This window comes from Typopeltis vanoorti, chromosome 7, assembly GCF_054136105.1.
Source record: "Typopeltis vanoorti isolate ZY-2024b chromosome 7, IOZ_Tvanoo_1.0, whole genome shotgun sequence".
In the NCBI taxonomy this organism is placed as follows: domain Eukaryota; kingdom Metazoa; phylum Arthropoda; class Arachnida; order Uropygi; family Thelyphonidae; genus Typopeltis; species Typopeltis vanoorti.
In genome coordinates, this window is record NC_143555.1 from 143,268,128 (window position 1) to 143,293,214 (window position 25,087).

General features: G+C 34.5%; 1 protein-coding gene across 1 annotated transcript in view; it reads left to right on the forward strand.

Annotated features, from left to right (window-relative positions):
• Positions 1 to 25,087, forward strand: part of LOC150105146 (multidrug resistance-associated protein 1-like) — a 475,014-nt gene that overhangs the window by 214,605 nt on the left and 235,322 nt on the right. The window contains exon 15 of the mRNA XM_090396181.1: positions 18,762 to 18,955. Within this exon, the coding sequence (XP_090252307.1) occupies positions 18,762 to 18,955 (194 nt within the window). The remainder of the gene's footprint in view (positions 1 to 18,761; positions 18,956 to 25,087) is intronic.

Below are 25,087 nucleotides of genomic sequence, written 5' to 3' on the forward strand. Positions count from 1 at the left end.
TCTTCATTACATCTTTCTTGTGTGCTGGAGATGCTCTGTCTCGAAGAGTTTTAATTAAGCTTATTTTTTGTGAAGGATGGTGGTGTGAGGTTGCATTTAGAAATCTTCCAGTGTTTGTCGGTTTCCTATACTGAGAAGGAGAGTTTACTTTCTTCATTAACTTCTAATAGAATATCCAGAAAGGAAATTTTTTATAGCTGAATTAGCATTAATTAGTAATAACACTTTTTCTCTTCATAATGAACTGGCCACATCTCTTCCATCCTACCTATGGGATAACATTGATAGTGTTACATTTAACAAAGCAATAGTTATCAGAACAGAAGAAACATACATTAATTCATAAGTTCAATGTACTCCTTCAGAAGAAGGAAATACATAAAAAACAACTAGATCATTCAAAAGTAGTTATTAATCTTTCTTCGAGAGTCCTAACAAAAGAGGAGAATAATCTTTTTCTTAAGGGTTTTAACTTCGCCATAACCCCACGTTTCCTTCCAAAAATTGATATCATAGCACAAATAGAAAAAGGAATTAGAAATCTACCGGACAACATGGCAGATCTTATCCGCATAGAAAGTACAGCTTTACTATTAAAAAGCAGATTACCTCGCAGGAACCTACCTTACAATGAATATGTTTGCCTTAAAAAGTTCAAGGATGACAAAAATATTGTCATATTAAAAGCAGATAAAGGCAATGCAACTGTCGTTTTAAATGCTACAGAATATGATAACAAAATGAAAAGTCTCCTGGAAGATATCAACACCTACAAACCCATAGACAGAGACCCGACTTGGCCTACACACAAAAAAACAAATGATCTAATAAAAAAAGCCTCTCTGGACGGAAGAACTTAAAAAATAGTTACAATCAAAACATCCTTTGATACCAAGAATATATGGTGTTCCAAAGATCCATAAGACAGATATACCTTTAAGGCCAGTAGTAGATGGAAGAGATTCACCGACTTCCAACTTGGCGAAATACCTCACCAACATTATCTCACAACATATAGGAAAAACATCTTCCTTCATAAAAAATAGTAAACATTTCGTAGAAAAAGTGAAAGATATACATATTGGTCCAACAGACATCTTAGCAAGTCTCGACATTATCAGCTTGTTTACAAACGTCCCAAGACAAGAAATTTTGAATCTCCTAGAAGATCTCTTCCCTCTGGACATCTTGAATCTTTTTAAATATTGTATAAACAATACTTTTTTCACCTATAAAGATAGAATCTGGGAACAAAAAGAAGGACTGGCCATGGGTTCATCATTATCACCGGTATTAGCAAACCTATTTCTGGAAAATTTTGAAAACAATGCTCTTAAGAATCACCATAAAAAACCAAAAATATGGTTACGCTATGTGGACGATATTTTCATCATATTCAGTGGAACAACAGATGAACTTATCAATTTCAAAGATTATCTCAACAATTTGCACAACACCATAAAATTCACTTTAGAACAAGAAAAAAATAAAATACTTCCTTTTCTGGATATTCTATTAGAAGTTAATGAAGAAAGTAAACTCTCCTTCTCAGTATATAGGAAGCCGACAAACACTGGAAGATTTCTAAATGCAACCTCACACCACCATCCTTCACAAAAAATAAGCTTAATTAAAACTCTTCGAGACAGAGCATCTCCAGCACACAAGAAAGATGTAATGAAGAACTAAAATACTTAACACAAATCCTCCAACAGAATGGATATGAAACAAAAACCATCAAGAGAATCCTCAAAATGCCTCTAGCTAACAACACAATAAAACAGGATTACAAAAACGCAATCTCACTTCCTTATATCAAAAATGTTACAGATAAGCTAGCCAAATTAATGAACAAACACAACATAAAAGTAGCCTTCCTTCCTATGGAAAAAATCTCAAGATTCCTACATCCACCAAAACCACCTCATCATCCTCTTAAAAAACCAGGAGTCTACAAAATCCATTGCTCTTGCAGGATTTGCTACATAGGACAGACAGAAAGATCTGGAGAAATATGCATGGCTGAACACCAAAAAGACATACAATGCAAAAGAGAACAAAAAACAGGTCTTGCTTTCCATACCACTGGACACGATGTACTCTGTCAAAAAACCACGATGTCATACATAGAAAACAACAGTTATATAAGAAAATTTAAAGAAGTTGCTATGCTAAAAACCCAACCCAGTGCAATAAAAATCAAGGTTTAATTCTCCATCAAGTGTGGTCAGCTCTAATAAAAAATCTACCTCAATCTGAGCTCGGACTGTATGAATGAGAACAAGAACACGTGACATCGTCCAGTATTGTTCAACATCAATAACGTTATATATCTGCATTCTGTTATTTGAGTTTTATGAATAGCCAGACGGTTATGATTTGTATTTATTAATTCTCTTGTTTAAACTTTAAGTTATATTATTTACCCCCTGAAGATGTAAATCCTGCAATTTACGAAATTTGTCGGGAACTATTATTTCAGTGTTTTATATAACTGAATGTGGTGTAATCGCCGAAATATATCTTTTGAAGTTCTTTCCTATTCTTTTTTGTGTTTTATTTAAAAATGACTCTTTAAATAACAATTTAAAATATAATTTAAAAACAGATTTTGACATGCACAATACACTAGTAGTTGAAGCTGATGGTGAGCACATTATCATAATATAATTGTAAAAGACATATATTATGTTTTCATAATTTTAGAAAATATTTTAAACCTTCAAATGTTGAATTATAAGCTTTTTTTACATTATCATTTCTGAGGGAAGTAAAATAAATAATAAAATATTAATACTAAAAATGAAAATTTTTAATATGAAAAATAAATAAATAGCAGATATTAATGGTAAAAAAATAATAATAGTAAAATAAATAAAACAATAATCTTCATAAAAACATGTATAATGTCATATCAAACTCTAACAAACAACTTTATTTCTCTATATAATAAAAAAAGTGCAACAATTGTGGCATGTTTCTGTAACAACAGCTGATTGAATGGCTAAGATACATGTACCTTCCAAGTATTCTCTCTCTCCAAGTCTAACTAATGAATATTCTTTTGACATCCTGAAGTAAGTGACACTTGAGCCTCCATGCACTGTAAGGCTAGTATATATTAGAAAAGAGTAATAGATGTTTACTTCTTTCTTGCTAATAACGTAAGTAGAAATTGTGCTGTGTGATATGTAATGATTCTGTCATTTAACTATACATGTGGATGTTGCATAATTAAAGAAAATATGTAACCACAACAAAGATTGAAAGATTACTGTTCACATCAAAATGAAAAACAAATATTGTACTGTACACCTTGCACAATATCTCAGCATGAAACAAGAACATAACTGTAGCAATTCAAAAGCAGCAGGATACAACTGTGAAAATAATAGATGTCATCATGATGCCAGCACCTATACGTTAGTGACTAAACAAAACATTATTAGTATATATCATTTGTGTGTGTGTGAATAATAGAGAAATAACAGTAAAATAGATAAAAACAAATACATACTTAAGCAGTTATTTTATATAATTCAATATGATAAATCGCCAAAAAAAAAAATCACACAAATATTAGGAGAAATGAAGGACTATAGATAATAGTTCTTCATTTCTGTAAAATTTAGATGGCTAGTGGAGTAATGTTTCTGTACATTTCTTGAAACCACATTTATATTTTAAAGCACCTTCATGTAGATTATGTATCTGCCCAAAGAATCCTGAGATTAGTATCGACATTATAGTGTTCAGGATTGGACATATGAGGTTTAACTGATATGATGTAATCCTCTACTACATAGGCTAACATTATGACCAAAATCAGGAAAATTGCACAAGTGAGGAACTTGATAGATTCCAGGTAAAGATAAGGTAATTTTATTATTGTTATTGCATGGAAATTTCCATGGAGTCAGAAGATTCATTGTGGGATGTCCAGGCTATCCTCACAATACCCATTATACCTCTCGTTGAATGAATTCACTGACAAAGCACTCACAACACTTGGGCAACCCATTCCACTCATTCACCACTCTCTAATTAAAAAATGTAGTTCTAAGCCCATTACCACCACACTCAAATTTCCTTTTTTCCTTCCTTCCTCCATTCCACCAAGTACTGAAAAATTACATCTGTCAGTCCTCAACACTTTTAGTATCTTATTTCTGTCATATTTTCTCTTTTCCACTTATCGATCAACTTCTGCATCCCCATCCCAATAACTAAGTAATCCTATGAGTTACATTGGCCACTTTGCAATATTCTTTCTGAACTTCAACTAATTTCTTGTCCACCTAAATGTCCCATAATTCCTAGCTTCATCAATTTCCTGAATACAACTTCGTTAGTGTAGTACGAAGCTTCTAATCTTTTAATTCCAAAATGTATAAATTTACACTTTTCACATTAAATTAGTATTTCTTATCTTTTTCTCCATATTGTCATCCTATTTAACAGGTTTGTGAAAGGGTGAGAAGAAACTTCTCAGACTGCCTTTGACCAACAATGAGATTTTTTTTTGGTATTGGTATATCTTGTATTGTGTATTGGCAGATGTGACATATTCTGTAGATTCTTCCATTATAACCAAATATGGATATATAATAAGCCATTAATTCAGGAGAATCCTATATTTCATTGGTATAATTTCATTCCTAAGAGATATGAGGGGGAGAAAGAACAGATGTAGATGTGAATAGAATTATTTTCATTAAAGGCAAATAATTACTAATAATTTCAGTTGTGGTATTATATGTGTGTTCAGTAAGTTTCTGGGATATTGTAAATTACATGTAATCCTATAACCTCTGAGCATGCTTATTCACATTTATAATGGGAATTGTAAAAATGTCACATAAATGTTAAGTTCTCCAATCTTGGGAAAGTTTTTATATGCATCTTTAATTTCTCTCCAAGGATACGGAAGTCTGAAGTTAATAATTGAAGGATATAATATCAAGCCTTTGTAGATTAGAGAGAATACTTTGTGCTTAATGAAAAGCAAATTATATTCCAAGAAGCAATATGAAATCTGCAGAAAAATTCCCCTTATTGGAAGTGTATTTGGAACTGCTCAATTAAATATATTCTTATTGTCTGAGCGATTATTTGTCATGTCTACTTCGGAAAAATGAGAAAACGATACATTAAGGAAACTTGTTTACTGAAAGCAGACATATGCAAGTATATTAAGTGAGGCCTTTTACCTTTTATTCTAAGGAATTTGAGAGATAAGGCAGCGTTAACAAATGACAAAAACAATAAAATAAGTGCTACAAATGAAATTCTCTTATTGTCATCTGAAAATTCTGTAGTTTTTCACTTGGTCAGGGAAAAAGAATTTTAGAGAAGGGAAAGAATTTTATTGAGCTCATAATGTACAGTTCTTAGACTGGCCATTTGATTAATTATCTGTATCTATTGAAAAGTTAGAAATTAATTTACTAGTTTTAATTCTATAGAGAATATGAAGTCTATCTCTTTAGAGAGAGAGAATTACTTATCCCACTCCTGACAGATATTTTCAGAGGTCATCCCTGGAAACTGTATAAAGAGGGTGTGAGTAGGGGAGTGAGAGGCAGGTTTTTTTCGTGCAGAGTTGTGAATGATTGGAATGCCTTGCCTGAGAGTGTGGTGTCTGCAAGGAGTTTGAATGTGTTTAAGACCCGGTATGATGAGATGTGTGTGAGATAAAAGGACCTCCTAGATGAGTCTTTGACTCCATGAGGTCTTGTTTAATAATAATAATAATAATTATTATTATCATTATTGTGTGGGCACTTCCATGGAATCCAAAGACTCATTGCAGGAGACCCAAATTATCCATACAATGTATCATACCTCTCCTTGAACCCATTAACAGATAAAGCACTCACAACTGCTCTGGTAACCTATTCCACTCAATCACATCTCTCCAAGCAAAAAATCTAGTTCTCACATCCCTACTAACCACCCCTTTATTCAACTTCCAGGAATGACCTCTTGTTCTGGCCCTTCCAGCCAAGTGCTGAAACATTTCCCGTGCAATCCTATAAAACCCTATAAGCAACTTAAATGTTTCTGTCATATCCCCTCTTTTCCTTCTATCAACCAACTTCTACAATCCACACACTCGCAATGTCTTCATAGGGAACATTCCACAGACCACTCACCATCTTGGTTACTGACGTTTGAATCTTCTCCACTACTTCCTCATCCCCCCCAAGAAACCCAGGAGACCAGACTTGATCGTTGTAATCCAGATGTGGATATATCAAGGCCTTATAAAGAGAATAACAACTTCCTTATCTCTACTTGTTAATGTGTTTTTCAATAGCCAAGTAATCTTATGGGCTACCTTGGCAACTAGCAGTATTTCCTCTAAACTTTAACTCTCTGTCTACCACCACCCCTAAATCTCCAGCCAATTCCTGGCAGTGCCATCAATGTGATACATGGCTTGTAATCTGTTTATCCCAAAATGCATAACTTTACATTCCACATTACATTGATATCCATTATCTTTTGCCCATACTGACAGCCCATGTAAATTGTCCTGAAAGCTCTCCATTGCCTTCGTTAACTATTACTCCACCTAATTTCTCATCATCATCAAATATCTGAATATATCCTTTCAGGCTCTTTCATATATATTATTTATGTACAAATTAAACAGCAGTGGTCCCAACACTGAACCTTGTGGCATACCACTAGTCACCTGTTTTCACCTCAATTCTGCCCCTCCATATACCACATTTTGATACTTGTCCAGCAGTCACCCTCTTATCACCCTCTTACATGAGTATAAGAAAATCTTGGAGAACACAGCCCTACCAATACATTTAGATCTCCCAGACTTAAGTGTACAATGATTGAGATCAAGACATCCACCACTACAATTAGCTCAACTACTACTACTACTACATTCTAACTTTGACTTGAAGCAAAAGTGGCAAGAACAGTGGGAGAGCCAGACAGATGACATCACAAAATTTTCTCTCAATGAATTACAAGAAAGTTTTGATGCTTGCTCACACCTCCCACGAAAATCCTGGACTCAGCTTAATAGAATACGAACTGGTCATGGTGTATGTGCGGACATGCTTTTTAAATGGGGTTAATGACCATCCCCACATTGTGATTGTGGAGCTCAGAGACAAACTGTGAACCATATTGTGACTCAGTGTTATCTCAGAGCATATTCTGGAGACAAATTGGACTTTTTAAGTGCTATACCCAAAGCTGTGAACTATCTGACCAATATGGATGTAACCTTTTAATTTTATTGGTTTTTAAAATAACTTCTGACTTTTAATTTTATATGTTATTAAAGTGTATTGTACTGCATTTTGATATTCATGCCATACAAATAAATAAACCCTCTTATCCACTTAACCAGTGTCATATCTATCCCCATTTGTTCTGCTATGCATAACAGAGTTCCATGTGGTATTCTGCTGAATGGCTTTGCAAAATCCAACAGAATCATCGTATAGCCATTTTCTTCATCCAACTCTGTTGTTAGTGTAGTATAAAAACAAGTAAATTATTAAGGCATGACAAACCCTACACAAAGCCATGTTGCCTCTCATACGATATCATATTTTTATCCACCCATTCTTGAATTTTTTTTTTCACTGGTCAAATTTTTTGAGTACTTTTACCACCATGCCTGAGATACTGATTGGTCTATAATTTGCTACTGCAGTCTTAGAACCCCTATTATGCAAAGGAATTATTTTGTCTTCTTTCCACTCCCTTGGAACTCTAACAGAGCTGCAACTTAAAGAGCCTAGTCAAAGGCATTACCAGTTCCCTTGCACAATCTTGCAGAACCCTAGCTGATATCCCATCTGATCCCACAGCTGTGTTTACATTCAAATTCTGCAATATCCTAAGAACCTCCAATTCATTGACCTCTGTCCCCACATTGGTGTCTGTAACATAGATTAAAGCAGTAACCTCACTATGATAATATACCCATGCAAAGTTTATCTGCTTCTGTCACCTTGTGACCATCATCACTCATTAAGGTTAATCTTCCATAGTCATTCTTCTTCTTACTTGCCTCATAATGAAAGAACTTTTCAGGATTTCCTTTGACCTGCTCAGCTAGATTCTTCTCATAATCTGCTTTTGCATTCCTTGCCATGCTGGTCACCTTTTTTGCCTGAGATTGAATTGTTTGTGAGTTTGCTGGTCATCTTTCTCTTTATATGCCCTCCACAGCATTTCTTCTTCTGCAGCTGGTGCTTAATGATATTACTCATGCATCTAATCCCTACCTGATTTACCCTCCTTACCTTAGGTAAGGTAAGGAGGGTAAATCAGGTAGGGTAAATGCAATTTAATATTGCTTCCTCTAGATGACCCTTAACTATCTCCCATGCACTACTGACATTCTAACCCTGCAGTATTTTATGCCATGGCACAGATTTTAGCTTCTTCCCAAGCTTCTCATAAATCAATTGCCCTGTAGTTCCACATATATCCCTTCTTGATAGAATATTCCTTGTGTTGTACAATCTCCCAAGTCAAGACCACATGGTCACTTTCATCAATCAGAGGCAATGTGGTCACCTTGGTTATGGATAGCTCCTCTGATCCTGTGACCAGATCCAATACTTACCCACCTGTAGTCCCCTCCATCACATGGTGTCTTAAGTAATTATCTCTTAATAGGTGTATAAATTCCATTTTCTTTTTGCACATGGTATTTCTTCCTTCCAGTCTATATCTCCATAGTTGCAGTCCCCCATAATAATCACTTGAAGTGATTATTATGAGGGACTTCATCTAGAACTCATTGTACTAATTTATCAATGCATGTTTTCCAGATCAAGGAGTGGAACTCCTTGGCCTATAGCAAAAACCAACTGTATATTTTTTCTTGCTGACTGTAATCTCACACCAGACTGCTTCAAATGAATAGCCACTCTCCTGCCTATATCCTATTCTTTTTGGCTGCAATTTATCTGCTGTCATCAGCAGTACCCTCCCCATTCTATCTTTGCTGAAAATACTAAACTCTTCATTCTATCCCTGTAACTACATCTGCTGTTAGCCAAGTCTCACTAATGTCTATAACTTTTGGTGAGGTTGCACTTCCCAAAGCCACTCCTTCCTCTTGTTCCTGCTACTTCTCACATTAGTATATAGAAACTGCAGCATCCCTTTACTGAATTGACTACCCTATTCAATTTTTTTGCTTGAGAGACTAGATTTCCCACTTGGTCATTCTCACAGTCACTAGCCTCATGGGTACCTTCACACAAACTCACCTGCTTCCACCCTAATTGCTTAATTTTCCTGAATTTGTGCTTCAGCATGCTCGGGGAACAAAAACTCTCTAGATACCTAACACCAAAAGCATGTAGATGCAGTCCATCAGCACTGTACAAATCTGTCTTTCTGTCAAACACAGATCATAGATCCACAAATCCTACATAATTTCTTGTGCATAACCTATGTATAGACTCATTAGGCTACCAACACCATCCTCCTCAGTTCACCTCTATGATGGCATGGTAGGAGACTTGCAATTTTCACCTTCTTGCTCTTCAGTTTTGCCTTTTCTAATAACTCCTTTACATCCTCTCTTACAGAATACCTCTCGCATCTCAAATCGTTTGTGCCAACCAAAGCAATCATTTCCTTCGACTTACTTTTTGCATCTGGATGGCATGACTAATATCATGAATTTTTGGGAAACTCGGTTTTTGTCACACTTTCATTAAGTACTTCTCTGATAATTGAGTCTTGGTATATAATTTTCTCCTTAACTTATTTTTCTTGTTTGTTCACTCCGTCTTTATTATTACTTCAGACTACCTGCTTCCTTCTTCTTTTCAGCCCTGTTAATCTTTTGCTACGTCTGCAATTTTTCAGTTTTTCGCTTTGCCCTGTGAAGGATAACATTCAAGCATGCTATTTCTTTATTAATGTCTATTTCATTCTCCTCTATTTTTACGTTCAACATTAAAAACATAATTTTCCATGCTACTGCAGTACTGTTCACTCTACTAACATTCGCTGTGTTCTAATAATACATTAATACATTACTAATACTAATACATTAATATTCTCTCTCTCTCTCCAGTTTCAATTTCCATCCATTTTGCATAAGTCATTAGCAATTTTGGCCCTTCTTCTGTACTCTTCAGTGTTATACTGCGGCATCACACTCGCCATCCTAACTCTCTCACTCTTCTCTTTTGCTACCTCAAGTAATTCCTTCAAATCCTCTCCCATAGCCATTTTGTCTCCTTTCAAATCATTCGTTCTTGCTACTATCAATTCTTTACCCTCTGCTTTTGCACTCTAATAGACTTGCTTACATCCTTAATGTTCGCACCAGGTTGGTACGATTTTGTGAACCTCTCATCTATCACACCTCTTACTAAAGAATCTCCATATAACACTTGCTCTTTCATTTTGTTTACACTCACAAAAGCTGTCTTACCAATAGCTTGTACTACTTACCCAGGTAAGATAACAACACTATATTCAGTCCTGAAGATATTTTCAGGCACAAACTTTGTTTGCTCTCACTGGGATAAAGGATTAAACTAAATTTATTATAGCTTTTATACAAAATTTTCCACAGCCAATGTGTATGTCTGATCCCGAGTTCACAGAAAACTCCACATCACACGCACATACATCTGCCATTATTGCAATTCTTACCTCACAAGGCAGTTTGAATAATAGAGTACGTAATTACCATACTGAATAACTTAACATAACACACATGTATTTCTCACAAATAATAATTTCTCACCAAATAAAACTTGTAAAAATGAACATGTTAAACATGACATTTATCTGAGATTTTACATTGTCATATTTAAATTTTGTTCTTCTAAGGCATATCTGACTGCATCCACCTAGACCTTAGTATCTTTCCTAAGGTCTGGGTGGCATCGGCGTCAAACACCAGTTTTGCTAACCTTTAATCACCCATTCTATTTAAGTAGCCATATTATCTTAGGTTAGCTCTGCTGAAACATTCTTGAATGCTCACAATATCAATTTCCTTTCTAATATCTTCATTTTTAATATGATTCTTCCATCTATTCACTCCCTTAATTTTTCTCAGAGCCCTCATATCAGTGGTCTCTAGTCTTTGATCAAGTGCTTTATTTCTAACCCAACTATCAGATCCATAATTTAAAACTGGTTTGAACACTATCTTGTATTCTGCTAGTTTGGTGTTATGGTTAATTTCTCTCTTATTCTATATAGATTTATTCAACTGGCTACTCACCATACCAGCTTTGTTTATTCTGTTGTCTATTCCCAGACTTGCTATCTTCACTAAAAACTGTGCCTAAATAGCTGAAATATTTTACTTTTCAATAGGCTCTTCATTAAGAATGCAGTTGATGTGTTCATTATACATTCATAGTTTTGGTCTTTTTATTGCTGATTTTCAAGGCAAATTTGTTACAACTGTTATTCGATTTAATTTGAGTCCTGAAGACGTGCACTAGATGTGTTTAGGAATACAACATCACCTGCATAAAGCAAAGAGCTAAGTTTGATATCTCCAATTCTAATATCAGGTCTGATGCCACTTTTTATTCATAACGTGATCCATACAGAAGATGAATAGAGTAGAGATAATGTGTATTGTTCCCTGATTTTACATCAAATCACTTCCTGTATTTCCTTAAGTTCTAACTGCTGACTTACAGCTTAAATATAGACTATGTATTACTCTGTATAATGTTCCATTTTCCCCATATATTTGTAGTGTTTTGAAGAGCTTTTCTCTGGCCACCTTGTCATATGCCTTTTCCACATCTATGTCAATCAAATACTTTCAGTTTATGAAATAAACAATGGCTGGTGGAAATGTTTTAGATCTTTTTTTTGTTTGTGTTAAATATCTTCCTGAAGGTACTGTCAACCAAAAAAAAAAGACAAAAAAAACTGAGAAGTAAAATTCAATTTAAAATTAATAAGGTGCTGCAAGTTTAATCCACTTGATTATTCATACTTAGCCCTCACATTCTATCCCTGTAACTGCATCATTCACTGTCAACCAAGCCTCACTAAATGTCTATAACTATGGAAAAGTGACCAACCAATGAAACACTCCTCCTTCTTATTTCTGTATTAGTGTATATAAACAATATATACTATTCTGCAGTATCCCATTAAGGCACATTTTTTTGATCATTCTCACACTTCTTTATCTTTGAAAGTTGAATTTCTGATATCTATAACTTTAATATTGAGCTACTTTTATGGGTAAACTATAGACCGAACCATACAAGCGCTATTCAGGAAAAAAACAACAGAAAACTAAACATTTCAAAAACAAGAACCAGACTGAAGAAAACATTATTCAACTTGAGAGATGTGGTGAAATTGTCTTAAAGGATAGAAAAAGAACATCATAGTGGACACAAGAATTTAAAGAAGCAATCCTGGAAAAGAAGAAAGAATACCAAGAGTTCCTACCAAATAAGTTGATAGATTCCCTAAAAGAATACAGTGAAAATGTATATATAAAGAGGAATGCAAAGAGTAGCACATGTCAATACTTGAGGTAGAGGAAGCTGTCAAAAATATGAAATGTTGAAAGGCAGTAGATGATATTCAATCAGAAATGCTCAAACATAATGAGATATAAAAGTTTTGCAGCTTTTATATCTCATTATGAGAGTTCAGAGAGCCTAGTCAGAAGGTCAAATTCCAGATGATTGAAGCACAGCTCTCTTAGTTCCCTTATTTAAAATAGGGAATAAAGCTGATAAGAATTAAGATAAATTTCTCTATTAAGTGTTTCAGCTAAGATTAATGCAAGTATATTTGAAAAGAGGCCGAAAAAAATTTGTGGAAGAGAAACTATGAAAAGAATAAGCTGGATTCAGGTCAAATAACAGTTGTCAAGATCAGAGATTTTAACTTTAAGACAACTAGTTGAAAAATCATGGGAATATGACAAGGATTTGTACTTAACTTTTGTAGATCTGAAAAAGGCATACAACATGGTGCCTAGAGAAAAGCTTTTCAAAACACCCTGATTATATATGGTAAATGGAATAATGTACAGAGCAATACATAATGTATATTTAAGTTGTAAGTCAGCAGTTAGAATTGAATGAAATACAGAAAGATGGGTTGATGTAAAATCAGGTGTAAGACAAGATGCACATTATCTCCATTCTTATTCATCATCTATATTCCAGCCTATTCAAGTCATTCTGCAAGTACTGCATATCAACAGCATTCCTGATTACCTTTACCCTACTTGTCTTTGCATCATCAGCAAATGGCTGTTTGTCACCTGTCAAATCCTTCCCAATATCATTAATGCACAGATTGAATAACAGTGAACCAGGGATTGATCCCTGTGGTACAACAATAGTTACTTTAAATCTTGCAGACTTGCATCCCCTGTATATCACTTTTTGATATCCGTCAGTCAGCCATCCTTTTAACCACGCTAATATTTTATAATCCAATCCCATATTCTACAATTTATGCAACAGTGTTCCATGCTGTATTCAGTCAAAACCTTTAGCAAAATCCAAAATCCATTCTGCTTGTCTAGTTCAATGGTAACATTATTATAGCATGTGAGCAAGTTGTTAAAACATGACCTTCCCTTAGTAAACCCATGCTGTTCATTGCAAAGCAGGGATTCACTGTCAACCCATTTCTGAATGTGAGCCCTAACCAATTTTTCCAAAATCTTCACCACTACTCCTGAGATACTCATTGGTAGATAGTTGGATACATTGAACGTTGCACAACCCTTGTGCAATGGGATTACCATGCATTGTTTCCATCCTGAGGAATCTTCCCTGTTCAGAAACTTATTTATATAGCCTGGTCAAAGGAATAGCCAGTTCAGCTGAACACTCTTTTGGTATCCGTGCTGATATCCCATCAAGCTGAATTCTTATTCAGTTTGAGCAACAACTCTAATACCTCATCTTTATATACCTGAGTTTCTTCAGAAGAGGTAGCATGAACTCAAAGTTGCATATACATCAGGTTGATAGCTTTAACAAAATGGGTAGTCATTAGTTGAACAACCTCTTCTGCATTTGTCACCCTCACACCATCTGCATTCAGAAGAGTTATTCTTTCATATTCATTCTTTCTTTTACTTGCAGCATATCGATGGAATTCTCGTGGGTTGTCTTTAGCTTGTAGAGCCATTTTTCTTTCATACTCAGACTTAGCTTTCTGTACAATAGTTGTGACTATTCTAGCCTGCTACTCATATTTTTCATAATGAACATCATCTGTTTGCACATGGTATTCCTTCTACATCCACTTCTTATGAATTTCTTGCTTAAGAAGATTACGCATCCATTCAACTCCTACCCTATTCATTCTTTGAACTCTCAGGACACATTGTAATATTGCATCATATAAGTATTTTTTAAATGCTTTCCATGCACTGTCAATATGGTTCCCATCCAGCAACCAATACCATTCCACTGAACTCGGTATACACACCTCAATTGGTCATAATTTCCTACTTTATAGTCTAGCATGTAACCTTTTCTGAATGGAACATTCATAAACTTAGTCACTTCCCAAGTGATTACTGCATGATCACTGCTACCCAACTGGAGGCCAAATAGTTACTCCTTTAACTGAAACACTCTCTGAGACTATAATCAAATCTAACATTCTAACATTAATTTTAGCTCTTGGAAATCTTGATTTTTAACTCAGTCATCAACAGGTTTTATGATAGAGTTGCCATACCAAATAGCATCCTTCTTTTTACAAACAACCTTACTTACCTGATTTTTTGTTTACTGACTTACCTGATTCTATGCTTTTTTGTTTCTTATTTTGCTTATTTTTCTTAATTTTCTTTTTCTCCCTATGTTCATTCAAATGCCTTTCGACTTTCTGTAATTCCTGCGTTGTCTCTGACAATCTGCTTTACGCTATTTTGGAAGACAATTCATTTTCAATAACCTCCTTAGCAGGGCAAGTCATCTTGTTCTTGACCTCACTAGTCTTCTTAGCATCACATTTCTTGTGCATTTTTGGAATAATTTTGAACTATATTATTATAGCAATATCTTAACAAAAAATATGTTATTTTATAACATATTTAATTTATTTATTTAACATATTTAATTAAATTATTTTATAACATAAATACTCTAAAAACATGAAAATCTACAGTAATATACTATAAAACACAAATTTTCTAAGGGAAAAACAAAAAAAGATAAAAACCATCACTTTTACACGAGCTCCAAATTCACGAAACAATCACAATGTAGCCTTGAATCCAACTCAATGGATGTCAGTAAATGTAAAGTCATGCACTTTGGTGTAATGAGATATCCAATGCCATATTATAGTGGTGGGATTATGCTAGAAGAAACTGATCTGGCTAGGGATCTTGGAGTAGATGGCAAGTTGAAGTTCAGGGGCCATGTAGCAAAGATTGCAAATACAACTTAAAAGATAATTGCAATGCTAAAACAAACTTTCACATGTAAAGATAATTATGTCACATTGCCTCTTTACAAGGCCTTGATGAGACCTTATTTGGGCTATAGTGGAGAGAGTGCAAAGAAGATGGTTAAAAATTATATCAGGATTGTAGGATAATGAAGACAGATTGAGAATTTGTAGACTGCAGACACTAGCACATAGGAGAAAGAGGGGTGAAATGATTGAGACATACAAACTTCTGAAAGGGTCATACAGGCTTTCAGTTGATGGAATTTTTCATTTTATAGAGGGTGGGGAAAAGGACAAGAGGGCATCCTTGGAAGCTGAGTATGAATTCTGCTAGATTTTTCTCTCATAGGGTGGTGCATGATTGGAATGGATTGCCTTTGGATGTGTTATGTGCAAGCAGTGTTAGTGAATTCAAGAATAAGTATGATAGCTGGTGTGTGTAGTATGTGACCCCACCTCAATGAGTCCCTGACTCTCTGGAGGTCTCTCTTAATAATAATGATAATAATATGAATTGCATTATGAAAGAACTTAGCATCAAATCTGATATTAGAATCAGAGATATCAAATTTAGTTCTTTGCTTTATGCAGATGATGTTGCATTACTAAATACATCCAATGCAAGTCTCCAGGATTCTCTAACTAAATTGAATAATAGCTATAGCAAATTTGACATGAAAATCAGATCAAAAGACCAAAACTATGAAAATAAGCAGGAATATAGAAAACTTCAGCTACATTCTCAATGGAGAACCTATAGAACAAGTAAAATATTTCAGTGATTTTAGGCATAGTTTTAATGAAGGTGGTGAATTAAATTTGGAAATGGAGAACAGAATAAGTAAATCGGCTGTAGTGGGGAGCCAACAGAATAAATTTATATGGAATAAGAGAAAAATTATCCAAAACTCTAAACTAGCAGTATAGTGGACTGTGTTCAAACCAGTATTAAGTTATGAATCTTAGAGTTTGGTTAGAAATAAAGCAATTGATCAAAGATTAGACACCATAGATATGCGAGTTCTTAGAAAAAAATAGGGGCATCAGTGGCAGAATCATATTAAAAACGAAGACATTAGGAGGGAACTTGACATCGTTTACATTCTAGAATGTGTGAGCAAGGCTAATCTAAGGCACTATGATCACTTAAACAGAATAGAAGAAGAAAGGTTAACAAACCACCTGTTTAATGCTAAGATGGCAGGGAAAAGACTCAGAGGAAGGCCAAGGTCTAGACAGGTTTATTAATTCAGAAGTGCCTTAGAAGAACAAAACGGTATGACAATATTGAAGTAGTGACAAGTAATATACTTTTCAGATTTGGAAGAAAATTGTTGATAGCAGATTAATAAGAAGGTAAACTTAATCATATTGTACTGTCACCTAAGCACCCCTTGAGGGTACATATGAGAAAATTGATGATGCTTATGTTTCTACTAGTAATGGTATATGTTTGTTTGCTAATTTTCCTAAGAACTTATCTGTTTAAATAATGCTTAAATTGACAATGAGGACCAGATGACACTTTCTCTTCTTATACTGATTAAACCTAGCCTTTGCTGGCATAATCACATCACCTTTGTAATATCTTCGGCTTCTAAATAAACTTGGTATCCATTCTTGCTCAAGATGTTACTGTCCAGTTGTTTACTCTGTATGCAAATCTCAAAATTTTCTCAACCATGGAATACTGTTTTCACATTTGGGGTTTTGCATCTGAGACGTCTCTAAAAATTATTGATGCTGTTCAGAAGAGTACAGTTCAGTTGATGACTCCTCTCTTACTACTCTCTTCAGCCAATGACTCAGATATAGTCAGTTTCTGCATTATGGCTCTTCTTACAGATATTTCCATTGAGCACTGGTTAGCAGAACTGGCATCCATTATGCCTGCTATTTCTGGTAAACCTACAGCAACATGCACAATGGTTGACAAAGCTACTTCAAATCATCTTAAATTTGTATTTAAATTTCTTGAACAGCTTTCTCCCATGAAGTATTTTCCAAGGACTACAGCCTCCAACTCTTTAAGAAGAGTATCTTCTTAAATATTACTTTGCCCTCGATCCAATCTCACATATGGCATTTGTTTGATATAGGCATTGTGGCTGTGTTTGTAGGGAGGGGTAGCGATATTAAAAAAAAGGGGGAGTTAGATGATACTGGACTGTGGAATGTGGAGATAGAATATTTCATTTTATTGAGGGCGAGCATGAATGCTGTCAAGAAAGAAGGGAGAGTGATTTTTCTCTCAGAGTAGTGTGTGATTATAGTAGCTTACCTTTAGAGGTGGTGGAGTGAAAGAAGTGCAAGAACCTATCACATTTGTCCCTCATTTCTGAATGGTTATAGTGACAAGAAATACAGATTGTTAAGACACTTCAAATAAAACAACTGATATTGTTGGTATCCTGCAATACAGTCCTATGCAGTTTTAGATTTCTGACCATTTTAAAGCATAACCAATGCATTTCTGCTCATTTATAAATGCGATTTGAGATATATTAATATATACAGTGGGCACTCTGTTTACATGACTTGCATTCCTAAGACCCTCACACTTAACTTTTTTTGGGGGATGGGAGGAACTTTTCTTTATGTTAATCTTTATATTAAAAGTGATATCAATTATCACTTCATATGAATGAATAAAAATTTGTCAATTTAATTATGTCAATTTAAAATGCCAAAAACCTTATTATTCATAATAATACAAAGCAGTATTATGATCAGCATTAAGTATGTTAATAGTTTTATTAATTTACACTAATAATTCACTAATAATTAAATGTATAGAATACTAACAATGAAGTTACAACAAACAGAACACTTGATCACTTCTTTTGAAGTAAGTTCCACATGAGAAACTAACTACAGAAGCTTAATGTTGGATATCATCAAATGGGTATTACATTGAAGATGAGTTATCAGCTGAGATGATTGCTCTTTCTCAACAGTTACCAGATTTTACTTAAAAGTTTGTGAGCATGTAACTTTCATTTTTGAATAAAATAAAAATGAAAAGGGACTAAATATTGAGTCGTATAAGTTCAAATTTACATTAACTGAAATGTGTAAATGGAGGATGTGTGTAGAGAGAGGGAATATGGTGAGGAAGGTGTGAGAGAGAGCAGCTCAAATAAGTTCAGAAACATGTTGCATTATATGATGGTAAAGAAATAAGATTTAAGGCTTGTTAAATTTTGCTTCAAAGGCAGAGAAAAGAGCACTAATGGGAGGCGATTATATTCAGATAATAAAAACCACAAATATTTTGAATCATTGGTATTACTTATGCTTAATTTTTTATTTAACACTTTCAGATCATCCTATAGTGTTAGAAGATGCATCCTTTGCATGGACGAAAGAAAGTACTCCAGTTCTTCATGATTTAAATCTTGAAGTCAAGAGAGGGTCTTTAATTGCAGTGGTTGGACAAGTTGGCTCTGGGAAATCATCATTGTTGTCTGCATTGCTGGGTGAAATGGAAAAATTGAAAGGATTTGCAAATGTTACAGTATGTAAAAGATGCATGTGATTTCTTGTTATTATTAGTATTCAGTTGTAACTGATTCATTTCTAAATCATAATTAACTCTTTTTCTGATATGGTTTCTATAAGTCAGCTTTTTATTTTTCCATGTACTCTGCCCACCATTCATTACTGCTTTGACAAGTCTCCCTTTTCATTTTTTCTATTGCTTAAACAGCTTCAACTTTCTTCATTCATTGCCCTTAAGGAGTTTGGAGACAAGGATTCATTCTAACATTTTTCCTGTCATCATAATAAAGGAGAATTATATCATAAGCATATCTGAGATTGCTGAATTACCTGCACCTATGCTTCTTGTGAAGTAGTACAAATAATAATCTCTTCCATACTTTGAGCTGTAATCCTGTTTCTATATAGATAGAAATTATTCAAAAGGAATGCATATCAGCACTTTGGAAAAGCCATCCGAGAAATGAAATGTGGAAATCATAACTTCAGAAAGTTTGGTGAAAAAGTATTATTCCAGTGGATTAAAGTACAACATTTATAGTATGCATCTATAAAATAAATAAATAAATAAATAAAAGGAAAGAAATAAAATGGAATGTGAGAATTATAGAGGAATTTTTATATGGAGCATTGTACGCAAGATTTATGCAAGCTTACTTGAGAAGTGGCTAAGAAAATATGTAGAAGAGAAACTTAGGGAGGAATGAGATTATTTCAAGTCAAATAGGTGTTAGAATCAGATTTTTACTTTAAGACAAATATGAGAAATCATGGGATTATCTATATTTATGTTTTTGACTTGTAAAAGAAGATAAGATCCGAGAGAAAAATTATTCAAAATGCTATAATTATGAGGATGGTCTCAAAAGTTCTTGACCTTGATCATAGATGGCAACACTATTGGCAAGATTTTTTGTTTCTAAGTTGGTACATCTGTCATAAGCATCCATGTGAAATTGCAAGTTATACTGCATAAAACAAACTACGCAGTTGTCTGAAGCAAGAGTGTTGTCTGTATATCCCTTGAAATGGATAAAATTGAATATCATGCGGTTATAAAATTCTTTGTAAAATAAGGTTTAACGGCAAAAGAAATTCATTCAAAGTTCATAAAAGTTTATGGGCACTCTTCTCCTTTGTTTTCGACAATTAGGAAATGGACTGCCAAGTTTAAACGTGGCCGTACCAGCCTTGAAGATGATCCATGTGAAGGACATCCAAAAAGTGTAACAACGGCAGATATCATTAATCATGTACATGATATGGTATTGGATGACCAGCGAGTCAAAGTTCGTGAAATTGCTGAGACTATATTTCAAAAGAACATGAAGGATATATTTTGCATGAAGAATTGCAAATGAAAAAGCTTTGTGCAAGATGGGTGTGCTTGCTCACAGCAGATCAAAAATGCACTTACATGAAAATCTCTGAACAGTGCTTGGAGCATTTTAACAAGAGTAAAACTGATTTTGTGCGTCGATTTATTACTATGGATGAGATTCACCAGTACACACCAGAATCCAGAAATCAGTCAAAACAGTGGATAGAAGCTGGTTGTTCAGCACCAAAGAAGACAGAGTCGGTTCCATCAGCAGGAAAGGTCATGGCATCTGTGTTTTGAGATACTTGTTTATTAATTATCTTGAAAAGGGTAAAACAGTAATCTTTATTCCGATCTTTTAACCAGACTAGATAAAAAAAAAATTGTGAGAAAAGACCCAGTTTGAAGAAGTAAAAAATCATCTTTCATCAGAACAATGCACCAGCCCACAATGGCAGGTTTTGGCAAAATTAAGGGATCTGCACTATGAATTGTTGGAACATCCACCCTATTCCCTGGATTTGGCTCCCTCTGACTTCTGCCTCTTCCCAAAACTAAAAATCTTCCTTGCTGGTCAATGTTTTTCTTCAAATCAAGAGGTGATTGCAGCTGTTGAGGGGTATTTTGCAGAGAACCACTGCAAAATCTTACTGAGAACCACTACAGGGATGGGATAATGGTGCTGGAGCATCGCTGGAATAAATGTATTATTCTTAAGGGGAATTATGTCGAAAATAAAAGTAATTTTGAAATTATAAATTCATTTTTTCATTGTTAGGCTGAGAACTTTTCAGACCACCCTTGTATATGATGTGAATGAGACAATTTTACAAAATAATATGTAGCCAGTACTCAATTGATAAGTCAGCATTTAGAATTAAAGGTGGTACAGAAGGATGGTTTGATGTAAAAATAGGTATAAGATAAGGCTGTCCGTTATCTCTGTTGTTATTCATAATTTAAATGGATCATTTAAGGAAAGAGACATTAATTTTAACAAGAAAATTAGAAATGCTCAACTAAGCTCATTCATTTCAGCAAGCTTAGGGCCTGTCTTCTGTTCAGCTCAGCTCTTTACTTGATGCAAATTTTATGTCACCCAGAAAAGCTTGTAAACCTAATCCAATCTTTAATCTTTAAAGGTAACCTAATCCAAACCATTGCACGTCGAATTCTATTTTCCTTTTGCATGTTCAATGGCCTGTCATGGCCAAGTAACTTGGCTACTTGGATATCTAATTAATGCTCCGATAGGGCACTTAATCCTATCAGCATAGCATATTATGGCTATCAGTTGCTTCTGGTCACGTTTTTTTTTCTTTCCTTCATTCTCTCACATCTTTTTTATTTGTTATTTTACATGCATATTTATACACACACATTAACAAGAACAGACAGATCTTTAAGGCTCATGACCCACCAAAATTGACTTTTATAATCTTAATTTTATGATTAGGTGGTTCATCTTATATCTAAATATATATTTTTTGTGAAAATTGTATATGTTCTCATGGGCCAGTTTGCATAGTTGCAAGATGAAAAACCCTGTAATCTCTTTGAGACTAGCTAATTCACTATCAGTTAAAATGCCCAGATAAAGATTTGTGCACATGGCTAGATTTGAACCTGCAGTCTGTAGATTGGATAGCAGACAAGTTAACCTAATCCCTTCTGATGGTATTTTCTACCTCAGTTATTGATATCAATTTTTCTTGTCAGGACTACAGTTAAAGGAGAAAAGATACTAAGAAGTCTGCGTTCAGTGATGTTGCAACTGTTCCATCAGGATGAGAGAGATGGAAACATAGTAGGAAGGTGTTTAGTAATACCTTTGCAACAGACCTGAGGGCTTGACTGTCATTTAAGCTGGAGGTAAGCTTAGTGCATTTGGCCCTTACAGAGTCTGCTTTATATTTTTTTTTGCAATTGTTATAGACCATAGTGTAAGCCAAGTGATCTCCATGAGTTGTTATATGCATATTTCTGTGTGTGTTTCATGCCTGAATTTATGCCCTATTTGTACCTGAATAAACTGAATTTGTACCTGAAAGTAGTATCTGTATGATACTACTCACAAAATGTTGCAATTCTAAAGTACATTGGTGCATTTGTGGGCTCAATGTTTTTGAATTGAGCTTTCCATTTTAAAAAGACAGTTTTTGGTAGGTAAATAACAATGGACCTACCAAAAACTGTCTTTTTAACATATTTAGAAAGAAATTTGTATAATGACTAGTTTCATACATTATATTGCATTCATCCTCAAATTAAATTACAAAATTAGACAAAAAAAGTATCAGCAGGAAGATTTCTAAATTAACAACTGTTATACATCGAATAAACTTAAACTAGATGTTGGATGCATGGCTCATTGTTGCAGTATGCTATTGGACATCTTTTATTAACTTAATTCATTGCTATTTAGGTTTTTGATATATGCCAATCAAAGCTGGTTCAAGATGAAACCTTGGTTTTGGTTACATTGGTTTGGACAATATAGCATTTTGGTAGCTTCTTTAAATCTGCAAATATATAGATGTTGAATTCAGTGCACAGCATTGCTGTGAATATCAAAGTACTTGATGTTTCTATTTGATTGTGTGTAATGCCATTTCACACAGTATTTTTTAATATATCATTTTATTTATTTTTTAATGTTTTAAATATTTTTATCTTACTTTTATATAATCCAAAAACTGTGTATAAACCAAGCATGGAAGTTTTTCAAGGCATTTCAGACTTCCAAAAATGTGGGATGATGGTTTCACATTGGGTGATGAAATTCATCTTACCTAACCACTCAGCCAACCAAGCCAACAAATTAGCCAAAATACTAAAGTAAAAATTTTTATTATTGTTGCATGGAAGCCCTCAATGGAATCTGAAGAAACATTGTGGGAGACCCAAACTATCTACACAATATCTGTCATACCTTTCCTTGAATCGATTAACAGACAAAGCAGTCGCAACTGACTCAGGCAACCCATGCCATTTGTTCACCACTCTCCAAGTGAATAGAGCCTCTGTAGCTCAGTCGATTTCAGCAGTGCCTTTTGGTTGGAAAGACCTGGGTTTGAATCCTGTCTAGGATTCAAAGAACCTATCAGGGCTTTTCAACTGAAGATGAGTTAGCCAGTCTCATACAGAGGTAGAAAGGTTTTTTTCTCCCAGAAACTCAGGTGTTTTTGGGAGAAAAAAACCTTTCTAATCAGCCATTAGAACACATGCAATTAACATACATAGTACACTGGCCTCATAGCCTGAGTTTCTGTAGCCGTAAATCTAAATAAACCAAACCAAACCAACTGAAAAATCTAGTCTTCTCACCCTTGTTTACCACAGACTCAACCAATTTCCAGAGATGATCTCTTGCCTTGCCACATCTAGCCAAGTACTGAAATATTTCCTCTGTATTAATCATCTAAAACCTTAAAGGTTTTAGATGATTAAAATAAGATGATTAATCACTTTATCCATCTCAACATTCACTCTATTATAAAAGTTAGCAGACTACTAAGGCATGACCAACCCTTCACAAGCCATGCTGCCCCTCATAGAGTATCATACTCTTATCCACCCATTTCTAAATTCTCCTTTTTGACAACTTTTCAAAATAGATGACCACTCCTGAGATACTGATTGGTCTATAATTTGCTATCACAAATTTAGATTCTCCTTTATGCAAAGAAATGACTGCATACAATAATGATGATCACATATGAAAGGTCACAAGACCTATAGCACTACAGTGGCAAGTGATTAAGGAAAAAATGTAGCCTATTGATATGTTTCTTAAAGAGTGGAAGGTTGTACTCAGTGGGAAAAACAATATTGGGGAAATTGTTCCAAAGAATAGAGATGGATTGTATGAAGGATGATGATGATGAGAAGTTAGTTCATTGTGTTTGGAACAGGACAGCATATGGGTGTTGGCCAGTGGTTGCTGTAGTTCTTACATGGTTAGAACTGGTGATGAAAATTACATGTGACTGGTGATGAAATCCACATTTCATCACCAGTCACAATATGAGAAAAAATTTCATCTCTTTCATTTCATAATGCTCCAAATATTTTACAGCTGATTCCACTCGTTGCTGTCTATGTGCATTGGTCAGCATTTTTGAGACACATCTGGCACACAGTTTCTTATACCCTAACTTTTCTGTCACAATTTCAGGAATGACTGAGCATGAAACCTCCAGGAATTCAAAAGAAAGATTTGTAATTGTGAAACAATGATTCTCACCACATTTGGCCAGCTGCTGTGCTCATCATCATGAACATCGTTGTGCCCTACTTTAAACAAATGACACTGTTGCCTATCTTTACTGTCGCTTATTATGTTAGGTCCATAAACCTTGCACAGTTAGTGAATTTCTGCAGCACTGTTGTTTTCTGCCAACAAAAACCACATCACACGACAAACCTCACAACTGGTAGGATTTTTTATCATAGCATTTGTTATAAATTATTTGTAAAAGACAACAAACGATAATGCATTGAATGTAAAATGGTTGACAGCTAGCTAACGAGCCACTGTATGCTACTATACATGTGAGGCCCCTGTCTCCATATCTTATTTGGCAGTAAATTCTAAACAGACCTTACTTTCTAGACATGCCTCGTATGATGACACGCACACACACACCCATATATATTCTTCTTCTTCTTCTTCCTAACATGGAATATAGGCCATGTGGCCTGTTCCGGTCTCATGCCATCTCTTTCTTGGTCTTCCGATTCTTCTTTTTCCACTTATTTTGTATCTGTATAATATTTTTGGTAGTCTGCTGTTGTCCATTCGATTTAAATGTTCTAGCCATTTTT